The 22,709-nt window shown below is 25.3% G+C and overlaps 1 protein-coding gene across 2 annotated transcripts; it reads left to right on the forward strand.

Annotated features, from left to right (window-relative positions):
- Window positions 1–2,255: 2,255 nt before the first annotated feature.
- Window positions 2,256–11,309, forward strand: LOC111637775. 2 transcript variants are annotated; one of them, XM_023383348.1, is made up of 6 exons: window positions 2,256–2,742; window positions 3,267–3,401; window positions 4,154–4,282; window positions 4,368–4,470; window positions 4,548–4,692; window positions 10,578–11,309. In XM_023383348.1, the coding sequence occupies exons 1-6, from the start codon at window positions 2,559–2,561 to the stop codon at window positions 10,959–10,961; spliced, it is 1,080 nt and encodes a 359-aa protein (XP_023239116.1). In that variant the 5' UTR covers window positions 2,256–2,558; the 3' UTR covers window positions 10,962–11,309. The 2 variants fall into 2 exon arrangements, with proteins under 2 accessions (XP_023239116.1, XP_023239117.1); XM_023383349.1 differs by having other exon boundaries at window positions 2,258–2,736; window positions 10,578–11,308.
- Window positions 11,310–22,709: the final 11,400 nt, after the last annotated feature.

Below are 22,709 nucleotides of genomic sequence, written 5' to 3' on the forward strand. Positions count from 1 at the left end.
AACAATAAATTTTATATTAAATTTACGGCTACTTGTTCTTACAAAACCAATTTATTTATTAATAATAAACTTATACTTGAAAAAGAATAATATATTTTGATGTATCTTACTTAAATATTAATTAAAATAAATAATCGTAGGGGGTAAGCGAGGCCATTTTAGAATCTTAAAGAAGCTTCCGAAATTTTTCATTTACAAAGTTATTCGTAACGTATTACATAATTAAAACTAGATCAAATTTTCGGATGATTAAAAAAAATATAAAAAAAGCCATTATATTAACAATGGATGACCGAGGTTAATGATATCTCTTGGAAAAATAAAAAATCGAATTTCTACCTAACTTCCGAGAGTTCACATTCTCGTAAGAATTATATTACACAGTCAACAATTATATAAAAATTAGACATAATAAGACATTTTTCTATTATTTTTCAATAGAATAAACTTTTTATATGGCTATTTTTAACTAAGGAAACAGTACAAAAACATTCAGTATAAAATATTACCGCATACGTTAGCCAATTAAAAGTTTATCTTACTACATTATAATATCGTTCGCCATTTTATTTTAGTACAGTATTATATAAACCTATATCATATTGTCCCATTTAATTTATTCTGAAGTTTGTTTTCTTATTTATTAAATTTAAAATATTAGGCCTTACGTATAGGTATAGGAAATAGGTTGGAAATAGCCTCACTTAACAAGATTTCTCTACATCTACGTGGACCACCCACAGGGCACACGTGTGGGAGATTCGTGTCTAATAGTCCAAAATGAAAACCCATAACAGGACCTCTATTACAGATCAAATTATGATCACAGAGGCGCGATTATGGAATGAAAATTTCTTTAAGCATACTTATATAATATTTTCTATTAAATTTCTTTCTAAATAAAGTATTTTTTCACAAATTTAGAATCTTATATAAGTGTTAAACAGGGTATTATTACCTTACAAAGTAATTTATATTCAAAATAACTTTATCAAACGATTCGTTATTTTTAATTCATTAGATTTTTATCACTTGACAATTATATTTTTCTTTCTGTCGATATGAATGAATTAAATTTAAACTATTTGTTGAATTTTAACCTCATAAATCGAAGTACAAGTAGCGAGATAAACAACCTTTTTCTCCATCTCATTAACAATTCTCAGCATCAACCATTAAATAATTTTAATTCAAAATTTAACGGATAAGGATTGATATAGATATTTGTTACGTTTATCATTAATTTGTAAACCTACGCCGAAGTAAAACGACACTTAGGCTAATTCAGTTTAACCTGTACAGTACCTTTACATATAAGAACTATCCATACTTAACCGCTTTTTAATTGCGATATGTTTAGTTTAATTTGTTGTGGTTATATTAAACATATTTATCGATCGAAAAGAGCAAGTCTCGAATTTTATTTCTCGGTTTAATTTGCCTAACAAATTACTCTCACGAGCTATCAAAATAAATGATTTATGTGACATATCGGCGAATACAACGTTACTAACCCGTACCTACGGATGTAAACCTGTACATAGTTATAGTTTAGTTTAAATATTTACAGCAATTGTATTAGAAAATCGTATAGTTTTTAGTATTCGGGTTACTTTATTTTACTTCTAAACAAACAATTTCCACAGTCATTTTACGGTACGTAAATACAAACTTTCATTATTTATTTCAGTTGGACCGTATTATATTAGATGAATTGTATCTAATCGACTTATAAATCAAGATCTTTTTAATTGATAAATCGACACTTCATACTTTAAATAAATTTCCAAGTATATAATTACGGCCTTAGATAAATATTTTAATAACAAATATGACATTGTCCCATATACTGACATTAATTAAATCTTCAAAAATGAAGAAATTTTGACCTATAAAATAAAGCAAGCAGAAACGAATTATGTTAACTTTTCAGCGGAAAAAGTTCATTTGTAAATTTTGCAATACAAATTGGGAATTTTACTTTAATTTTCCCCGCTAAAAGATCTTAAATAAGTACTATTTTTAATAAATATATTAACACTGGTATGTTGGTACTTCCATAGGTACTAAGATATTATTGATAGGACGGTCGATAAATAGTATATTATATATATATAATACATGCCTCACTTGCATATTATATATTATGTGGGAATTTTTGCACCGATATCGAAATAAAAAAAAAGGAGGAAGATCGGTTCGAGTCGACAAGCAAATTATGTTGCAACAAATATAGTTACGTGAATGAATCAAGTAGGAGTGTATATGAGAGGCAGGGTGAGAAGGGGAAATGTTTTGATTTCAAGCGGAACTACACATGCGTTACCATGACAACCCAAGGTTTTTCGGACGTATTTGAAACGAAAAACTCATTTCCATTACTTTATAAAACGGAGCGATGCATTAATCGGTACAATGTTCGATAGTAGTCATAGCTTTTATCTAAATAAATATCTTTTACCGACAGTTTACGATACTATTAGGCTGCTCTTTTGAAACTTTACAAAGAGATAGGGAGTGAATTGTGTTGTCAACATGATTTCCATTTCCATCTGAAAATGTTCATAATCCAATGGAGTATACCATTAATGTTATCGCAACTTATTATGTGCGATGTTACAACGGTTGCGAATTATACGGATGCGAAAAAATTCTCCTACCATTGGAAAATTAACAATTTCTCTAATAAATCGCGTACTGCCACTGAAAAGTCTTCGCAAGCTTCGTTTCTTAAGGGTATTCGTAAGTTCATTAATTTTATATTTTATTTAATTAATTTTTCATAGATTTAATATATAAAAGGTAATTTTTATCGTCGTAGCTTTATCTATATTTCTATAGAAACGTTAATATCTTCTTTTTTCGTCCTGTTATTTATCATATTTAGAGCTTAAAGGTCGCTTAACGTAATATTGATTTATTTTATTATATTAATTTTAAAATTATAACAATATTAAATAAGAATATTATAAAAATGTTGTTTAATTTGTTATATCTATGCAATTAATTTTGTAAATTTATTTTTAAAATTTAATTATTTATATTCTCTATTATNTATGGATCAATACACTGTCCTTCATTTTAATTTCTATAGATAATTATATATTGAATTAAAGTATAAATTAAATCATTATATAAAAGAATTAATAAATGTTGTACATGTAGAACAGAAAAATTACTTTAAAAATAACTTATTTAACATAAAAATATTTTTTAAATATTATATATGTGTGATATATTAATGGATATTTATATTTTTTTTTTAGCTTTTGAATTTAACTGTACTGTAAAATCAGACTGTGAAAATATTGATAGGAATATGATTTGCTTTAAGAATACATGTTATTGTGGACAAAATTATATCTACATTTACAGTAATGAGAAAAGATGTTTCAAAAAAGGTAAAGCATTATTCTAATATGTTACTTTTTGGCTTATAGGTGCTATTAAATTATTTTTTTCTTTCTTATAATGGACTAATTGCTTTTGGATTCTGAAGACAGACAGAGAACATCCAAAAGTCTTAGTCTGGTGTGCCGTAAGAGATGGCACAAATTATTACGAAAATATATTTTAAAAATGAGAAGAAACTATGTACAAAGACTCATTACATCCATGATAAAATAACAGCCAGGTTAGACCTATAGGGCAGCAGTTACAGTGATGTATTATAATTTCACAGGGCCCAGGTGAATTTGAATTAAGGGGGGTCTCATGTACAGTGCTGACTTTAGACATTTTTCTTCAAAGGAATTTTTTTGGGGGAAATATTTTCTTATAAAAGATTAGTTTGGAGTACCCTGTTGGCAGGAGCCCTGGGCAATTGTCCTTTTTTTGTAGGTTAACACACTACTGAACAGTTATTATTGTACACAGCTATTTATAATTTAATACATATTTTAATATATTTTTAATTTTGTACACAAAGTGCACCAAATAGTTTTCATGCTTTACAGTGTGTCAAGAACCAAATAAGTTTGGGAACCACTGGCTTAGTCGTTATAGGAAAGAAATAATAATCTAATAACTCCTGTAAACAGAAAAGTAATATTTTATTTATGATGCAGAGTTAATTTTTTATTTTAATAGATTTTTTTAAAAGTTAAATAACTTTTACTAGTGAATAAATACATTTATTTATTTATTAAATTAGCAAAAATATATGAAGAATGTGTATATAATTTTCAATGTTCTTCCACAATGCATAATACATTATGCAGAAATGAAAAATGCCAATGCATGTATGGTTATATGTTTAATGGAGTAGCATGCACCATAAGAAGTAAGAAATGTGTTCTTTTTATATTTAAACTGTTATTATTCAAAAATATGTATGTATATATATATAAACTTACTTTTTGAAAAAGGATCCAAATCTAAAGGTGAAGAAATATACACTGCTGCTCTAGTAGCAGTTTCTTGCATCATGGTGGCAGTCACCTGCATTCTTATAGTATGCGTTGTAAAAAAGTAAGTGAATTTTAATATATTTTTATTCATAAAACTATTATGTTTATTTAATTAAAATTAAAAATAATTAAAACCAGATCTTCACAATTGAGGAATTATCAGCATAGAAATTCTAGAAGTGGTCAGCCCAATGATGTTTTCACTATAGCAGATGAGATTGCTGCTGTCAGAGCAGCCGATAAACCTCCAACGTACGAAGAAGTAATGAGGAACGAAGAAATGGTAATGAATCTATTCTTTCAATAAAAATTATATTTCTTAAATGATAATTTTAATCCAAGCCAATAGTTCAATATAAAAATATGCAAATAATTTCTGATTATAACCGATCACTATTGGATGGTGAATAAAGATATATAAGGATAGAAAAATTACAATTAAAATTAGCATTAATGATTATCCTAACCAATGATTTCTAATGACTTTAACTAAAAGTGATATTTAGTTCAGTGAACTATCGATGATTATCACTGTCTTAATTCTATTATTTGTGGCATCAATTTTAATATTTCGGTTGTCACAAATCATGTTGAATTCCAGTTGAGAAGTAACAGAAATAACATTGGATGTATTAGGATAATCTCTGAAGTTAATAACAATGATTATCATTAATATAAAATTATATAAAATGTAAATTAGCTAACACTATGTAGAAAAAGGCAAAAACAAATCATTTCTATGATACAAGGAAATGAACAAGATTAGAGTAAATTGATACTAGAAATATCTTCCTTGAGCTAATGAGTCACTTGATACTTGCAGAAAAAAGCTGTAAACATTACTGAATATAGCTAAGTTTAATTTGCACTGTCATTAAATGACAATGTAAATAAAAACTGTAAAGATATTTTATCATGATGATTCAAGCACTAGAAAACACTACATAACAGTGCATATCATTAGAATTCAAAACTTGTAGAGTGTTATACAAATGAAAAATAATAAAAATGGAAAGGGAAAAATAGAAATGTTCAAAGTAAATAAACTGAGATGTAATATAAGAAATCACAATTTCAAATATTTGAATAATGTTTTCTGAAAACAGTTCAGGAAATGATGATGATATTATTCTAAGATGAAGAAATGCTTCATTTTTTTAATTATAAATTAATGAATGATATGACTATTTCTATCAGGTTACATTGATATTTTGTTAACATTTCTATTATTTGATCATGTCTGTTACAAATACTAAAGAAATATGTCATTGAAAATTTCTATGAAACATTGAAAGTAGCAAATAATTTCACATCAAACAAGTTTTGTTTATCATTTATGATACTTCTAGTTAAATAAAAGTTGATATCAGTATAAACTGATTTCAAAATTCTTAATAAAACAAAACAGAATAAACTTGGTGAAGTTTAACTCATGTAATAAAAATAAATATGAGGAAGACAACCAGATGGCCAAAGCAATTAAGGTGTTAGCCTACTACACTAGGAACCCAGGATCAAATCAGGGCAAATAATTCTCCAGGAATTTTTTCATGGGTGGTCTTTCTTAAATACATCAGGTCCCATCTCTCATCATTTGCTCGCCTCCTTTGTGGGACTGGCCAATCCCATGATGGATATGATTAAAAAGGCTCTTTTGGTGGGTAGAAAGAGAAAAAAATGGTACAGGGAAAAAATAAGAGGAAACTTCATCTAGAATTTCAAAACATTCATAAGATTATTATAGAAAAAATGGGATTTACTAAACACAAATATGATTCAAAAACAAAAACATTCATTAATAATATACAGAACAAACACAGATTTTACCCATGCTCTACTTTCTTTTGTTGAAAACACATTAAGAACATATTTATTTATAGTTTTAGATGTGTTTTGTTCCTTGCCCATTAAGAATAGACAGGAGGAAATGATGATAATCAAAATTCAATATTGCTGAATCTACTTTTTTTTTTATCTGCTTTTAAAATAATTACTATTATTTTATCATCACTACTAGTAAATCAAAAATTATCAACTGATCTACAAAAGTTTAGAAAAGATAAATCATTAGGTACAACTGGAAAAAAAATTAGCACTATTCAATTATCTAGTCATCTGTATCACTAATAAAATTTATAAGGAAAACAAATAGATTTACATTTTAAAATGCATCTTGACAAGTATTATAATTTTTCTTTTTATACAAATACTGTTAGTAATTTATGACAGTATTAAAAAAAATAATTTTATTTTATTTATCAGAAAAAGTCAACCTATATACTAGAGCTCTTTCAAACTTTCATATTTTTTCAATAATATGTATTAATTGAATACTTGTATTCTTTTAAAATTGTTTCATCTCATGAATTTTTGTCTATTGTTCTTTGTTAAATTTATTTTTAACTTATTTTTTCTATAAGCTTTCAAATTATATTGTCTTATTTATAGCCAATTACATTATTTCTTATTAAAAACTCATTAAATCTTACATTCTTAATATATGTATTGAAGCTTTAACATCAATATGCTTTGATATGAGTTAATTTAGTTTTACTTTCTGGTTGTTGTGTATACATAACAAGAGAAAGTATTGGAATTGTGCCAAATTTGACCCTCAGTTTTTTGCAAATTCCACATTTTGAGACACCTGAACCAAAATAAAGGAGAGGATAAAAATTCTGTGTGTGTGTATTTTGTTTAATATCTCAGAATTGGGTAATGAAGAAGAAATGAAATTTTGCATGATAGCTTGTGTATAAAGAGCATTAAAGCTATTAAACTTTGGTAGTTAAAAGTCAAAAGGGTGGGTCAAGAAGAGAGATAAAGGGAGTTTATGTATTATATCTTAAGTGGGGGTTGGACTTAATGAAGATTTTGTGTTATTAGAATTTACATAAAACTCATCTCTATCACATACAATTTTATTCTTTGTAATTAATAATATAAAAGTTATTTTCTAAATAAAATCTTCTAACAGCCAGGAAACTTACACAACTCCCTGCTGGATTTTTATTAAATCTAATTGTTTACAAAAAAAAAAAAAAGACTAATGAGAAAATTAATTTAAATAATTATTTAAGATATTCTTGATTTTGTTATTTTTGAAAAATAATATATTGTTAATTCATTAAATAATCATTTGCAATTCAATTTTTTTCATATAACTTAAAAAAATGAAATCAGTAATAAATCATTTTTTTGTAACAAACAGTTAGAGTATTTTTCAAAAATTATGGAATGATCTTTCAATTATTATAAAAGTAATTGCAATAATGTAAAATATTCTGTATCAATATGTACTTAAATTTAATATTCTATTTTAAACATTATATATATTTATAATGTTTGAAACATCAAAGTAACAAAATAGTTGCATAAAATATAGTGTAATTTTTATCATTTTGTATTTAAATAAGAAAATTAATGTTAAATTTCAAGTTGCTTTTCTTAGGATAAAAACATTGAAAACTCAACTGCTTTCAAATTTTATAGCTCAAGAAAAAACACCAGATTATCATTAATAGCTATTAGTAGTAAATTGGCATCTTTCAAACTTGATTTTCTTCTTGTTTATTCCTAGCAATGACTAAATCTTGAAAGTGGTTGAATTCTATCAGTTCTTGCTTTAAGAAAATCAGTTTAAATTGACATTTAAGGAGCTTCCTTAACATGAGACAAAATTAGACTTTCAATATTTAACTCATGTTTGTCTATTATATTTGTACACAAATACAGTTTAGAAAGTACAAAGTTACATAAATATGATAACTGATATTTTGATCATTTTTAGATAACGTATCATTTAAGCCAAACCAGACATAGTTTTGTAGTTTATGAATAATTTAAAGTAATTGTTTAATTTACATTTTTAATATTGTATAAATATTTTATTTTACTGTATTCATATAAAGTATATATTTAATATTACAGTTTACAATATAAGACACTTATTTGCAACATAAAATATTACAAAATATCATTTCTATATAATATTATGATTAAAATTTCAGCCCAACTGATATAACATTGTGTAGAACAATATGTCATAATTACTTTTGCTGTTGGTTGAATTTATACTAGCATAATTATAAACATTTAAGCATTATGTGTAAAAAATCAAATAACCATTAAACTGAAAATTTTGTAATTTTTTTTAATTATGCAAAGAAAACTCAGTGAAAAAATTGACAGTTTATGATGTATATCATGGTACTATTTAACAAGAAAATTATCTAAATATTATGGTAAAAGATTTCATATAAAAATTTCAATTTGGGCAATAAAGAACGGTTGATAAAAATCCATTACATTATTTAACAAAACAGCAAAATGATCAAAAAACTGGAAATTATCCATGTTACTTAATACAACATTAAAAAAGTATAAATTGCTTTAACATGGTTAGATATTAAAGAAATTGAAAGAAATTTACTATATAAAATTTCTAGCTTACAGTAAATTATTAAAACACAATAAAAATATTTCTTTTTTAAAGATACTGATAAGCCTAAAAAGTGTGGTCTGTTTATAACAATGTTAAATAAGAAAAATATAGTATAAATGAGCAGTTATTTATTGTGACATCATCACAATGCTGGGATGCAATTTTTAATTTAAAATATATTCTCTTCACCTCAAATTAGTACTGTAGAGTCTTGCCCTTGTATATCATACTTTTCCTTTAACAATAGAGTCATGCCAGTTATCTATTAACTGCTTTCAGGGGAAAAGTTTTGAATTGAACTGAGGTGACTTATGATTTGTATCAAAAGTTCATATACAGGTAATTAGGCCACCCTGCCCAAGGTTTTCATATCTGATCTTGTCTTTCATCTATCTCAGCGATTCCCAACCTGTGGTACGTGTACCCCTAGGGATACGCAATAGGTTGTTTAGGGGTACAGAAAAAAGTTAGTTATTATGGCAGAAAGAATAATATATTATGTATCACAAACTAATAGTATTAAAAAATTATTAGGTAAAAAATGTTCCTTGCAACAATCACAACTTTATTATGTATTTTTTCATTTAGTTTTTTTTCTTTAATTTAAAGTTACAATATATAAAATAACAATACAGGTACATAAATTTCTTAAATGAGGGGCACAATCTAGAGATATGACATGTCACGGGGTACGATAATGAAAAAAGGTTGGGAACTACTGATCTATCTAACTCCGTTAAGATTAAGATTAAGGAAAGACGGATGGATGGACAACATTGGGAATTTATAGGTCTACAATTTTTTCAAATTGCAGCACAATAACTAGTAAATGTATACAAGAGGAACTAATATCACAATGTTATTACAAATATATTTTTCCAGAACCAGTTTTTGGATCCTTTTAGATCATTCTTATCTTTGCAAAGCAGTATAAATTGATCTAGTTCAATTAAAATATCTTCATTTATCCATCTTATTTTCTCCAATATCTGGAAAACTATCTCAATGGAAAAAGTACCAAAAATGTGGAAACCAAAATGCCAAAAGTTCTGTGAAGGAAAGAAAAAGTAAAAGAGAAAAAGGAATAAATGGAGTGAGGAAAATGAACAGCCTTTTTTTACAACTTCAATGTTAATAAGCTGATGAATGGAAAAGTGTTATAGGAAGTGATTCATATTTTATTTGATGATTCTTTTATAAATCATATAAATAATTATATAAGTATAAATCATTTACATAACTGTAAAAATCTGTTTTTACATTCAAATTAATTTTATATGAATTTTATCTCAATGAATTTCTACACAACTTATTACATTTTAAATAATTGTATATTTATCAACAAAGGCAATATTACTGCTCTACTGATAAATCAGTCCCATTTTAAATGTAATAATATGTCAAGATTGTATTTTCATTCGAATATATGTATATATCTGAAGATATAAACTTTATCATAACTGTAAAAAAGAATTAACATTTATCATTTTATTTTTTTAAACCATGTAAATAAACCCTTATCTCTTTATTGTGCTCTAGTTTCATTACCTTAATTACATCAGATCATACACAATTAAAAATTAAAACTTATCTTCACAAATTCACTTGATCAACACAGAAAGATAAATTATTTTAAAAATTCTCTGTTTAATAAAAAAGATTATTATTTAAATAATAATTATTTATTTTGTTTATCACATTAATAAATAATTTCTTAATTACAGATGTATGGAGTGCCGCCACCTGATTATCCTACTTCATCAACGCTTCCTCATTTTGATTCTACCATTTTCTTACCAGGACCATCACATCTAAATACTTTACTAACAAATACTATAGAAAATGAAATAGAAAATATAAATAATGAAACATCAGCTAATTTTCATCAATATCCATCACTTTCTTGCAGTGAAGACAATAATCAACTAAATATAAATCATTGTTCTAGTGAAAAAGATTCAGAAATTAAAACTGATAACGAAATTACTATTGTTATAAACCAACCAAATACTGATGTAAATACAAGACAATCCGAGCAAACTAATTCTACTTCGAGAGAGGGATCATCTGAAGCTTATACAAATTTAGCATTTGAAACTGATATTTAAATTAATTTTAGTGCCTTATATAAATCAATTATACATATATCAAAATAAAGTAACTCTTCAACAGCAAATTTATTTGTAAAACTATTTATTATGATTTATTTATTGTAAATTTTTATGCAACACTTAAAATAAAACACAATTTGTTATAGTTTAAAATGAAATAATCAGATATTTATGGGAAAAATCTGAGAATTAAGCTAACTAGCTGCATGTGCTTGGTATTGCTTAGGCTTTTTAAAGGGTAGGAGATTGGTGAGGTTGAGTTGAGAGAGGGTGATAAAAACAATGATCTTAGTAACTGAAATGTATATTTATTGACCTCAGTATTTACTAACCAAATATCTTACTCAGCTTCTTAAATAATAAATTGCCAAACACAGTATTTACAATAATGAAACTGCAAAACAAAAAAAAATTGCACCTAACGTTAACAGGATGGCACCCCAAGTGTCCCATAGACTTAACATTGTACCTTTGTCACTTTGCCACACCTGAACCATTGCACCTTACTCACATCTCTCTTCAGTGGCATCATCTACAGAATAAGAGCTTTAATTTGATACCCAAACTACATTTTTGGCCCCAGCAGTTTACTCATATTAAGCCAGACAAATTAAAACCATCNGCGTTGAATTTTCATCGATGTTAAGCCTAACAAAAATTTTTTTAAAATAATAATCATCGCTATTGTATCGTTAAAAATTAGAAAATTAAGCCTCATTTAAATACTGGCTCCCTTTCATAATCGAGCCATGTTGCCAGCTAAAACACGTAAAAATACTATTAAAGTAGCCAAGACATAGCCAAATATTGTAGCGCCACATCACTAGCGGACATTTGAATTTGCCGACTAGAACAGTCGGTTAACCGATGTGACGGTTAATCAAAGGTTGGATAATCGATGCTCTACTGTACTACAATTATAAAATAATTATGGTTACACAGTATCCAGAAGAGGATATTTTTAAACTTTTTCTCTATAAAAAGAGGATATGTTTTCAATGTTTGGTAAGAAAGTAATAATAAATAATAGTAATTATTACAGAAGGTAATGTAAATCACTGGTTCTCCAAATTATTTAATCTGAAAATTGTCTCCACTTCAACTGAGTCACAGATAAAATGCAAACCACATATACTCCTCCCCTTCTTTATCCTGTAAATATTATCTTAGATGCATGCCAAAAATTTTTCTACCTGTAACCTTCTGTAAGAGATGTTTGATGCATAAAAATACTCTTTCCTCTGGCTAAACAACTTAAAATTGTACATAAAAAATGACTAGGTCAGTCTGCAAACTACCTGATACATGCTTGTGAATCACCAGTGATTCATAGACCATACTTTGAGAACTACTGACATCCATCTCTATGCAGAGGGAATGTAAACAAACTTAAAATAGAAAATCTTTCAAATCAAAAGTTAGTTTTATTAATATATATATTTTAAAATAAATTGATATTTAAGTTTGATATAATCATATTGTTTAGAATAATATATCTTTTAAAATTAAAGATATTAAAAAAATATTTCTTTGCTATGCTTATCATCAAACAATTTTAAGTAATTCATTAAATCTAATGTTTTATATTGCTTTGAAGATTGAAATAAAAAAATTTATTAAAATTTGCAGATAAAAACAAATATACAGGTCATCTATAGATAAAATATTTATTTAAAAGACTCACACTTAAATATAGCTACCATATATAATTTCAACATTTCAATATGAAGACTTTCTTAGAAGAAATATTCAAGGCAAGTTCTTATTCCAGACAAGAAACTCCATCAACTAATGGAAGTTGTATTCATGAAAGTTTTATATGCTAAAACATGCCTTTAGAAAAAATTTTTTACAATCAACATATATGTAATAATACTAATATACAATATTCAAGTATACATATTTATATAAATAAAGAAAAGGTATATATCAAATAAAATTATAAATCTGATGAATACTTGAACAATACAACATAAATTTTTATCAAGAAATATGCTGATAAATTTATAATTTTTTCAAAAATTTTTACATGATTAAAATGTAAATTTAAGTTGAAATCCTTTGTACCAGATGTGAACAAAATAAGAATTCATTGTATCTAGCTGCACATTATTATTAAAAGATTGGTTATTATAAATTAATTTTAAATTTTAATTTTATATTTAATTTTTAATTATAGCTTAATTTCATATAGTAAAGGCTATAGGGATTAGCACATCAGACATTTTCTTGTTAAATTTCCTTTAAAATTTTGTGTATTTTATTAAAAAGTATTTATTACAAATATTTTAATTTTATATTATTTGCAAATAGATGAATTTATAACTTTATCTTTAAACCTTTTAATCAAATTAACTATCTTACAAAAATTAAGTTTAAAATAATAGCTTCATGTTTTTCATATCAATTATATTCAAGCTTAATTAACATATTAAATAAAATACAAATAATGATATATGCAAAAAAAGTAAATTTAACAAGAAGAAGCTGATGTGAAATTTAACAAAACATGCTGTATGACTATTAATATCTAAAGATATTAGATGTTTTATCAGTATTATGAGATTAAATTATATGAGAATATAATAAAAATGTCCAACATCAAAATACATAAAAAAGTTAAAAACCATAATAAACTGAGTCATACAGACTTTTTTATAGAAAATAATGAATTAAGACAATTATTAATACTGCTTTTGCTATTAATTATTAATGTATAAAGCTATATAAAAATTATACTAAAAATTCTGCTTTCCTGTTGTAAATTATGCCATATACTGTCTTTCTTTTTTACTCATAATTTTTTCTAGTAATTTGTCCAATGTATTCCTTCAAGATAATTATAACAATATTTCAAATTTAAATATATCTTATATTATAATGAACAATTAGTTGGCAGTGCCATTAAAAATTCACAATAATTCACATTAGCATCCTTCATACAAAACAGACTGAATATAAAATTTGATAACAGTAAACTGTCAATGATTAACTTTGAATAACAAATGTTTTACATTATAAACATTCACACATTTACACTCAAGTCAATATATAACAATTCAAGTAGATGATGAAAATGATATAATTTGTAAAATTTTAGTAAATATTCATGAATATACAATACACTTTGTAAATACAAAAATGAAAAAAATCTGTTGTAAAAAAACATAGTTGGAAGAGCAATTTTAAAACATGTTTTAAAAATTCTATTTTTAAAACATAGATTGATTCAATATAAACAACAAAATAGCTACTTTCCAATTTGACACTAAACATGTATTTTAATTGGACATCTAACCAATACTGTATACAATAATATTCTCATACAGACAATAATGAAATATTTATAATATACAAGAAAATAAACAAAAATATATGGACAAAACGTTACACTTTGACTATGCAAGTGACTGAATTGTTGACTATCTTGTTATTTCCTTCTGTTCAATAATACTGTAATAATCAGGTGGAAGAGAACCAGGATTATTAGCTGTAAATAAAAAAAATATACATATTTGTTGTTGTTATTATTTCTTTATATTTTACATAAATAAATTAAATAAATGAAATCTGATAATAATAATTCATAACTCATTATTCATCAATGATTATCAGCTTCAATATTTTAAATACGTAAATTTTATATTAAAAGTGAAATTATAAGACTAGAATAATTTCTATTCTTCTGTATAACAAAAAATGATTTTCAAATGTAATTATCCAATAATTTCAATTTACTCACCAAGATGTTAAACATTTTTGAAATCTGTCATATCTTAAATCCTGTATGTTATTTCATTGTATTATAGATTTAAAAAGTAGCTTGACATTACATAATTTATGAAAAATAATTTTAAATATAGAATATACGGTGTTTTTTTTTTTATTAATTTGTCTTCAAATACTGATAAGATATCTGACTTTAGTGGATATTTTCACTTAGAGGACAAAATTTCCAGTTCTAGCATAGTAACAGTACTATTGACATACTTTTATCTACCTAACCTAACCTAACCTAGTGGATACTACTTTCTTCAAACAATGGACTAAAATTTCATACCATTCCTATTTTCTAAAATCTCTATTAAGAAGACAGTACAGCATATTAAATGTTTCCCGTGAATATAATTTACAAAACATCACCATTATGTTCAGTGCTATCATTTCATAGAATTTTTGTCTTAAACATGATAAACAAAGTTGCCATGGTTCTATTTTTAGATAATAGTCTGATATTCTTTGTATCAAATATAAGCAGATTGATACTGGCATTTCTTCCATGCATAATGGAAGGGAAGCATAAAGAAGCAAGAATTTTAAAGAATAAAAAAAAAACAGAAGCAAAATGAATCATATGTTTGAAAAATTGGCAAACATCCTGTTTGGAAAACCTAGATAGCNAATGTTTGAAACATCAAAGTAACAAAATAGTTGCATAAAATATAGTGTAATTTTTATCATTTTGTATTTAAATAAGAAAATTAATGTTAAATTTCAAGTTGCTTTTCTTAGGATAAAAACATTGAAAACTCAACTGCTTTCAAATTTTATAGCTCAAGAAAAAACACCAGATTATCATTAATAGCTATTAGTAGTAAATTGGCATCTTTCAAACTTGATTTTCTTCTTGTTTATTCCTAGCAATGACTAAATCTTGAAAGTGGTTGAATTCTATCAGTTCTTGCTTTAAGAAAATCAGTTTAAATTGACATTTAAGGAGCTTCCTTAACATGAGACAAAATTAGACTTTCAATATTTAACTCATGTTTGTCTATTATATTTGTACACAAATACAGTTTAGAAAGTACAAAGTTACATAAATATGATAACTGATATTTTGATCATTTTTAGATAACGTATCATTTAAGCCAAACCAGACATAGTTTTGTAGTTTATGAATAATTTAAAGTAATTGTTTAATTTACATTTTTAATATTGTATAAATATTTTATTTTACTGTATTCATATAAAGTATATATTTAATATTACAGTTTACAATATAAGACACTTATTTGCAACATAAAATATTACAAAATATCATTTCTATATAATATTATGATTAAAATTTCAGCCCAACTGATATAACATTGTGTAGAACAATATGTCATAATTACTTTTGCTGTTGGTTGAATTTATACTAGCATAATTATAAACATTTAAGCATTATGTGTAAAAAATCAAATAACCATTAAACTGAAAATTTTGTAATTTTTTTTAATTATGCAAAGAAAACTCAGTGAAAAAATTGACAGTTTATGATGTATATCATGGTACTATTTAACAAGAAAATTATCTAAATATTATGGTAAAAGATTTCATATAAAAATTTCAATTTGGGCAATAAAGAACGGTTGATAAAAATCCATTACATTATTTAACAAAACAGCAAAATGATCAAAAAACTGGAAATTATCCATGTTACTTAATACAACATTAAAAAAGTATAAATTGCTTTAACATGGTTAGATATTAAAGAAATTGAAAGAAATTTACTATATAAAATTTCTAGCTTACAGTAAATTATTAAAACACAATAAAAATATTTCTTTTTTAAAGATACTGATAAGCCTAAAAAGTGTGGTCTGTTTATAACAATGTTAAATAAGAAAAATATAGTATAAATGAGCAGTTATTTATTGTGACATCATCACAATGCTGGGATGCAATTTTTAATTTAAAATATATTCTCTTCACCTCAAATTAGTACTGTAGAGTCTTGCCCTTGTATATCATACTTTTCCTTTAACAATAGAGTCATGCCAGTTATCTATTAACTGCTTTCAGGGGAAAAGTTTTGAATTGAACTGAGGTGACTTATGATTTGTATCAAAAGTTCATATACAGGTAATTAGGCCACCCTGCCCAAGGTTTTCATATCTGATCTTGTCTTTCATCTATCTCAGCGATTCCCAACCTGTGGTACGTGTACCCCTAGGGATACGCAATAGGTTGTTTAGGGGTACAGAAAAAAGTTAGTTATTATGGCAGAAAGAATAATATATTATGTATCACAAACTAATAGTATTAAAAAATTATTAGGTAAAAAATGTTCCTTGCAACAATCACAACTTTATTATGTATTTTTTCATTTAGTTTTTTTTCTTTAATTTAAAGTTACAATATATAAAATAACAATACAGGTACATAAATTTCTTAAATGAGGGGCACAATCTAGAGATATGACATGTCACGGGGTACGATAATGAAAAAAGGTTGGGAACTACTGATCTATCTAACTCCGTTAAGATTAAGATTAAGGAAAGACGGATGGATGGACAACATTGGGAATTTATAGGTCTACAATTTTTTCAAATTGCAGCACAATAACTAGTAAATGTATACAAGAGGAACTAATATCACAATGTTATTACAAATATATTTTTCCAGAACCAGTTTTTGGATCCTTTTAGATCATTCTTATCTTTGCAAAGCAGTATAAATTGATCTAGTTCAATTAAAATATCTTCATTTATCCATCTTATTTTCTCCAATATCTGGAAAACTATCTCAATGGAAAAAGTACCAAAAATGTGGAAACCAAAATGCCAAAAGTTCTGTGAAGGAAAGAAAAAGTAAAAGAGAAAAAGGAATAAATGGAGTGAGGAAAATGAACAGCCTTTTTTTACAACTTCAATGTTAATAAGCTGATGAATGGAAAAGTGTTATAGGAAGTGATTCATATTTTATTTGATGATTCTTTTATAAATCATATAAATAATTATATAAGTATAAATCATTTACATAACTGTAAAAATCTGTTTTTACATTCAAATTAATTTTATATGAATTTTATCTCAATGAATTTCTACACAACTTATTACATTTTAAATAATTGTATATTTATCAACAAAGGCAATATTACTGCTCTACTGATAAATCAGTCCCATTTTAAATGTAATAATATGTCAAGATTGTATTTTCATTCGAATATATGTATATATCTGAAGATATAAACTTTATCATAACTGTAAAAAAGAATTAACATTTATCATTTTATTTTTTTAAACCATGTAAATAAACCCTTATCTCTTTATTGTGCTCTAGTTTCATTACCTTAATTACATCAGATCATACACAATTAAAAATTAAAACTTATCTTCACAAATTCACTTGATCAACACAGAAAGATAAATTATTTTAAAAATTCTCTGTTTAATAAAAAAGATTATTATTTAAATAATAATTATTTATTTTGTTTATCACATTAATAAATAATTTCTTAATTACAGATGTATGGAGTGCCGCCACCTGATTATCCTACTTCATCAACGCTTCCTCATTTTGATTCTACCATTTTCTTACCAGGACCATCACATCTAAATACTTTACTAACAAATACTATAGAAAATGAAATAGAAAATATAAATAATGAAACATCAGCTAATTTTCATCAATATCCATCACTTTCTTGCAGTGAAGACAATAATCAACTAAATATAAATCATTGTTCTAGTGAAAAAGATTCAGAAATTAAAACTGATAACGAAATTACTATTGTTATAAACCAACCAAATACTGATGTAAATACAAGACAATCCGAGCAAACTAATTCTACTTCGAGAGAGGGATCATCTGAAGCTTATACAAATTTAGCATTTGAAACTGATATTTAAATTAATTTTAGTGCCTTATATAAATCAATTATACATATATCAAAATAAAGTAACTCTTCAACAGCAAATTTATTTGTAAAACTATTTATTATGATTTATTTATTGTAAATTTTTATGCAACACTTAAAATAAAACACAATTTGTTATAGTTTAAAATGAAATAATCAGATATTTATGGGAAAAATCTGAGAATTAAGCTAACTAGCTGCATGTGCTTGGTATTGCTTAGGCTTTTTAAAGGGTAGGAGATTGGTGAGGTTGAGTTGAGAGAGGGTGATAAAAACAATGATCTTAGTAACTGAAATGTATATTTATTGACCTCAGTATTTACTAACCAAATATCTTACTCAGCTTCTTAAATAATAAATTGCCAAACACAGTATTTACAATAATGAAACTGCAAAACAAAAAAAAATTGCACCTAACGTTAACAGGATGGCACCCCAAGTGTCCCATAGACTTAACATTGTACCTTTGTCACTTTGCCACACCTGAACCATTGCACCTTACTCACATCTCTCTTCAGTGGCATCATCTACAGAATAAGAGCTTTAATTTGATACCCAAACTACATTTTTGGCCCCAGCAGTTTACTCATATTAAGCCAGACAAATTAAAACCATCTTTCAATTAATACAGTTTATAGATTATTATTAACTCTTAAAATTGTTTTCATTATATCTTTAAGATTAATTGTTATATAACTTCAAAAAGTATTTTAATTAAAAATAGTCCAAATACAATTTTTTTTATTTTGAATAAAATATGCAAAGCAATGTAAACATTTATAAATTTTAAAAAAATCAGTATTTTTATCAAAATTTACAACTAAAAATATGTTATTTGCTTAACTGATTTTTAATCCTATAAATTACAAATGCATTTTTTATCCAAAAAATATTTATCAAAGGAAATTAAAATATGATTATAAATTTAATCAAAAATGTTAGATTTACAATCAATGAATTATCTTTTAAATTACAAAATCTTCTGTAAGTCTTTCTATATTTTTTATTGTTAATTACTTTTTGAAAATAATCATTTAATAATTGATAATAAAAATTCAAGTCAGATAATTCTCTAATGGGAAAACAAATAATTTTATACTAAAATATTGTTTATGACAATTATCAAAGTTGATTAAATTAATCATAAAAGTTCTCTTAGTAATTATTTGGTTTGATAAAATAAGAATGCAATATGAGGGCAATCTGCCAAGTCTCCATGACAGCTTTTAATGGGAAACTGGCTCCTATTTAAGTGTTAAAAATGTGAAAAAAACTGAAACTCTACATGGCCAGTCTGTTGATCATGCATGAAATCAACTGTCAGTGTTCAGTAGTTTACATATCAAATTTTCTATTATGTTCCACATTATATAATAAAAACGAATATTTTCAACTATTTATCAGAAATAAACATAAAAATAATTATTATCCTATACATGTTCATCTATGTTACATAATTTAAAATCTTTCATATGAAGAAATATACTTTTCTTCATATAAAAAAAGTTAAAATTATGGGAACAGATTGATTCTTTTATATTAAATTCTAGTATAATTTGATATTAGTTTGGTTTTGTCTATTATGGAAGGATCTAATAAAAGACAATAGGGTCAACCAACATGGAAAGGAATGAAATAAAACACTGATATGAATTATCCATGTAAAATCATGAGGATTAGATTAGACAGTCCTCTTACAAATTATTAGAAAATACTAAAAACAAATTTCAAAAGATTTTCTATAAAGAAAAAATATATACATTTTTTAATTCAAATTTTTCATTTCTGATTGGTTACTAGATTTTAAGTTTATTTTACATACTTAAAATATAAATTGAATTTTGAAGGTTCTTATAAATATGTACTTAACCATCTTCAAAAAATTCACTCATTTGAAAAAAACATTTTAAGGAACCTTTATTCCATTACTACTGCAAGCATAAAAAATGTAAATATTTAGTTTTCATGCAAATGATCCCAATTTTAGTTATAAATTTACAGAAAAGATATGAAGGCAATTCTTGATATAAATGATTTTTAAAAATCTCTGTTATATATAAGCTCCTAATTAATCCATAAAATCTAAGAAAAAAAAAATTAAATTAATAAGTATTGTTTTAAAGTTTTGTAAAATTTTGAATAATTTTCTCTTATCTACATATCAACATTCTTACTAAAAATTATCTCTATTAATAATGCATTTTTAATCTGTAAATAATAAACAATCTATAAAAATATTTTTCTTGGTAATATGAATCATCTCTTCAGAGGAAATATAAACAATAAGAATTCACAATATAACATTCTCAAATAGACTTCTAAATGTTTACATTAGATAAACATCATTCTTTGAAATACAGTAGAGCATCGATTATCCGACTCAATTGGGGACTGGGGTTGGTCGGATAACTGAAAAAATGGATAACCGAAAAATATAAAAAAATACATTATTAGTATAGTATATTAGTATATTCCATGTAATTAGTATATTGTTAACCTACTTCGCGTTGAATTTTCATCGATGTTAAGCCTAACAAAAATTTTTTTAAAATAATAATCATCGCTATTGTATCGTTAAAAATTAGAAAATTAAGCCTCATTTAAATACTGGCTCCCTTTCATAATCGAGCCATGTTGCCAGCTAAAACACGTAAAAATACTATTAAAGTAGCCAAGACATAGCCAAATATTGTAGCGCCACATCACTAGCGGACATTTGAATTTGCCGACTAGAACAGTCGGTTAACCGATGTGACGGTTAATCAAAGGTTGGATAATCGATGCTCTACTGTACTACAATTATAAAATAATTATGGTTACACAGTATCCAGAAGAGGATATTTTTAAACTTTTTCTCTATAAAAAGAGGATATGTTTTCAATGTTTGGTAAGAAAGTAATAATAAATAATAGTAATTATTACAGAAGGTAATGTAAATCACTGGTTCTCCAAATTATTTAATCTGAAAATTGTCTCCACTTCAACTGAGTCACAGATAAAATGCAAACCACATATACTCCTCCCCTTCTTTATCCTGTAAATATTATCTTAGATGCATGCCAAAAATTTTTCTACCTGTAACCTTCTGTAAGAGATGTTTGATGCATAAAAATACTCTTTCCTCTGGCTAAACAACTTAAAATTGTACATAAAAAATGACTAGGTCAGTCTGCAAACTACCTGATACATGCTTGTGAATCACCAGTGATTCATAGACCATACTTTGAGAACTACTGACATCCATCTCTATGCAGAGGGAATGTAAACAAACTTAAAATAGAAAATCTTTCAAATCAAAAGTTAGTTTTATTAATATATATATTTTAAAATAAATTGATATTTAAGTTTGATATAATCATATTGTTTAGAATAATATATCTTTTAAAATTAAAGATATTAAAAAAATATTTCTTTGCTATGCTTATCATCAAACAATTTTAAGTAATTCATTAAATCTAATGTTTTATATTGCTTTGAAGATTGAAATAAAAAAATTTATTAAAATTTGCAGATAAAAACAAATATACAGGTCATCTATAGATAAAATATTTATTTAAAAGACTCACACTTAAATATAGCTACCATATATAATTTCAACATTTCAATATGAAGACTTTCTTAGAAGAAATATTCAAGGCAAGTTCTTATTCCAGACAAGAAACTCCATCAACTAATGGAAGTTGTATTCATGAAAGTTTTATATGCTAAAACATGCCTTTAGAAAAAATTTTTTACAATCAACATATATGTAATAATACTAATATACAATATTCAAGTATACATATTTATATAAATAAAGAAAAGGTATATATCAAATAAAATTATAAATCTGATGAATACTTGAACAATACAACATAAATTTTTATCAAGAAATATGCTGATAAATTTATAATTTTTTCAAAAATTTTTACATGATTAAAATGTAAATTTAAGTTGAAATCCTTTGTACCAGATGTGAACAAAATAAGAATTCATTGTATCTAGCTGCACATTATTATTAAAAGATTGGTTATTATAAATTAATTTTAAATTTTAATTTTATATTTAATTTTTAATTATAGCTTAATTTCATATAGTAAAGGCTATAGGGATTAGCACATCAGACATTTTCTTGTTAAATTTCC

The sequence above is a fragment of the Centruroides sculpturatus genome, unplaced genomic scaffold (assembly GCF_000671375.1).
Source record: "Centruroides sculpturatus isolate CEXI.00-Female unplaced genomic scaffold, Cexi_2.0 scaffold1116, whole genome shotgun sequence".
Classification (NCBI taxonomy): domain Eukaryota; kingdom Metazoa; phylum Arthropoda; class Arachnida; order Scorpiones; family Buthidae; genus Centruroides; species Centruroides sculpturatus.

Bases quoted from the DNA above. Each gene is read 5' to 3' on its own strand.
- LOC111637775 (XM_023383348.1), top strand. From the start codon at position 2,559: ATGTTCATAATCCAATGGAGTATACCATTAATGTTATCGCAACTTATT. The intron at 2,743-3,266 runs GTAAGTTCATTA...TTTTTTTTTTAG, and splicing joins TTCGTTTCTTAAGGGTATTC to CTTTTGAATTTAACTGTACT. The intron at 4,471-4,547 runs GTAAGTGAATTT...AATTAAAACCAG, and splicing joins ATAGTATGCGTTGTAAAAAA to ATCTTCACAATTGAGGAATT.